A 2121-nucleotide genomic window follows, 5' to 3' on the forward strand; every position below is an offset into this window, starting at 1 on the left:
TATATATATATTTTTTTTTTTTTTACCAGACCCAAAATGTTAAGGTTTTATTTACAAACCTTCTTTTCTGTGAAGACAGTAAAAATGGTGTTTCAACCTCAGTGTTACTGGTAGCCACGAATGATTAAGCCTCACCAATCACAGCTAGCCACACTACAGCAAGAGTCTTACATGAAAACCTATCAATCCTAACAATTTTATTGTGAAGTCCCCAAACTTGGTGGTGGATTTCCAAGAGAGACTAAATAGAGGAATGTCACAGGAACTATCCTTTGGCTCTTTGGGTGGGTTTGGGTGGGTGGGTGCAGTGTCCTGGGATTTACTTTAAGACAAAACCAAAACCAAAATATAGCTACCAAATCCATGTGAGCAGTCCAACCAATACTGAACAGTTCTTTTTTTTTTTTTTTTTGCGGATTATTTGTGATCTTTATAATCTTCATCATCATTCCTTTCTTTCTCTTTTCACCTTTCCCACTTTCTTCCTCCTCTTCATCTTCATCCTCATCTTCATCAAATTCTGCATCATGGCCAAATTCTTCTTCCTCCCCACTGGCTTCTCTTCATCTTCTTCCCCATCTATATCTTCATCCTCTTCCATATCAAAATCTTCATACTCATCCTCCTTATCCTCATCCTCCTCAACCTCATTTTCTTCATCCTGACCGTCCACCTCAACATCTAAGTCATGGGCTTCCTGGTCCTCTGGGTCACAGCCATCTAGGCAGGTCAGCTGGGGAAGGAGTCTGAAGACACTTTCTCGGTAATCACTGAAGTTGGTAACCTCACAGTTAAACAGATCCAGGTTTTTCAGACATTGCAGTATTTTCAAAGGTTCCAAGGTGCTGATATCTTTCAGTTTATTTCCACTTAGGTTTAGATGTGTGAGCTTTGGATGTTTTTCTCCTAACACCAAGGATTCTATTGTCACTGAGCTTGAGCTTTTTCAGTTTTGGTAATTTGAAGATTTGAAACTGGAGTCACGCCTACATTTATTACATTGAGAAACTCCAAATTCACAGTTTCAATCACTAAACCCTCAATGTTTATTTGATTTGCAGTTGTTCAGGACAAGTTCTCAAACAGCCTCCAGGGTCAGTTCCTCAACTCCTGGTGGATACTTTTCTCCATGTTTTCCTCTTCCCCTCTCTTCAAATTTAACTTTCCGTGGTAGAGGCACAGTGGGTAGAGGTGTCCTGGCCTATGGAGCAAGCATTGGAAATGATCAGCTCCCAGCAGAAGCTAACAATGCAGTCCCAGGTGATGTGCAGTGGGCAGGCAGGCAGGCAGGCAAGTGGGAAGAGGCCCTGGAACCAAGTTACTCATGGGAGTGGAGAGAAACCATCAATAAACATATTTTTAAAACTAAAATCTCTTAATAACTTTTAATGCATTTTCTACTCAGAAAAGAAACAATGTTTTAATATAAATTTAATACAAATTTACTACCTTAAGGAGCAAATTGAAAAGAGCATGGATTGTTAGCAGTAGTAATGATAAAACAAATTACCATTTAAATTACAATGATGACCAAGGACTTAGTGTTTTATTTGCATAGGTTATTTTACAAACTGATTCATATCAAACATTAAAATAAGATCGATTTTTGCAATTATATTTACCTATCATTGCATCTATGTGATGCTATGAATTAATGTGGTGGACTGCAAAGTCAGTTTGAACCACAAGGTCAGCGGTTCAAGCTCACCAACTGCTCCTCAGAGACCCTGTACAGGGTTGCTATGGATTGGAACCGACTAAACGGCATTTAACAACAAACAACATTAGAATATCTAAGGTTTTCAAGAAGATTGACACTGGGAATTGATTATAATTCAATGAACACATTTTTATCAAAAGCCTAATAATGCGGTACATCTTAGAAAGGAAAACAAACAATACAATATTAATACAAAGTTTGTTGTTGTGTGCTGTTGAGTCGGTCTTGATTCATAGCAACCCTGAATAGAGTTTCTGAGTCTATACATTTCTACAGGAACAGAAAGCCTCATCTTTCTCCCATGAAATGGCTGGTGTATTTGAACAACAGACCATGCGGTTAACAGCCCAATGCGTAACCCTCTACAATACCAGGGTTCCAGTACAAGGTAAAATTGCTTT

The 2121-nt window shown here is 38.6% G+C and overlaps 1 protein-coding gene across 1 annotated transcript in view; it reads right to left on the minus strand.

Moving 5' to 3' along the window:
• The window catches only part of NEK4 (NIMA-related kinase 4), a 73639-nt gene that overhangs the window by 41068 nt on the left and 30450 nt on the right, over positions 1-2121 (minus strand). The window contains exon 8 of the mRNA XM_006876056.1: positions 479-733. Within this exon, the coding sequence (XP_006876118.1) occupies positions 479-733 (255 nt within the window). The remainder of the gene's footprint in view (positions 1-478; positions 734-2121) is intronic.

Source organism: Chrysochloris asiatica, unplaced genomic scaffold (genome assembly GCF_000296735.1).
Source record: "Chrysochloris asiatica unplaced genomic scaffold, ChrAsi1.0 scaffold00350, whole genome shotgun sequence".
Classification (NCBI taxonomy): Eukaryota; Metazoa; Chordata; class Mammalia; order Afrosoricida; family Chrysochloridae; genus Chrysochloris; species Chrysochloris asiatica.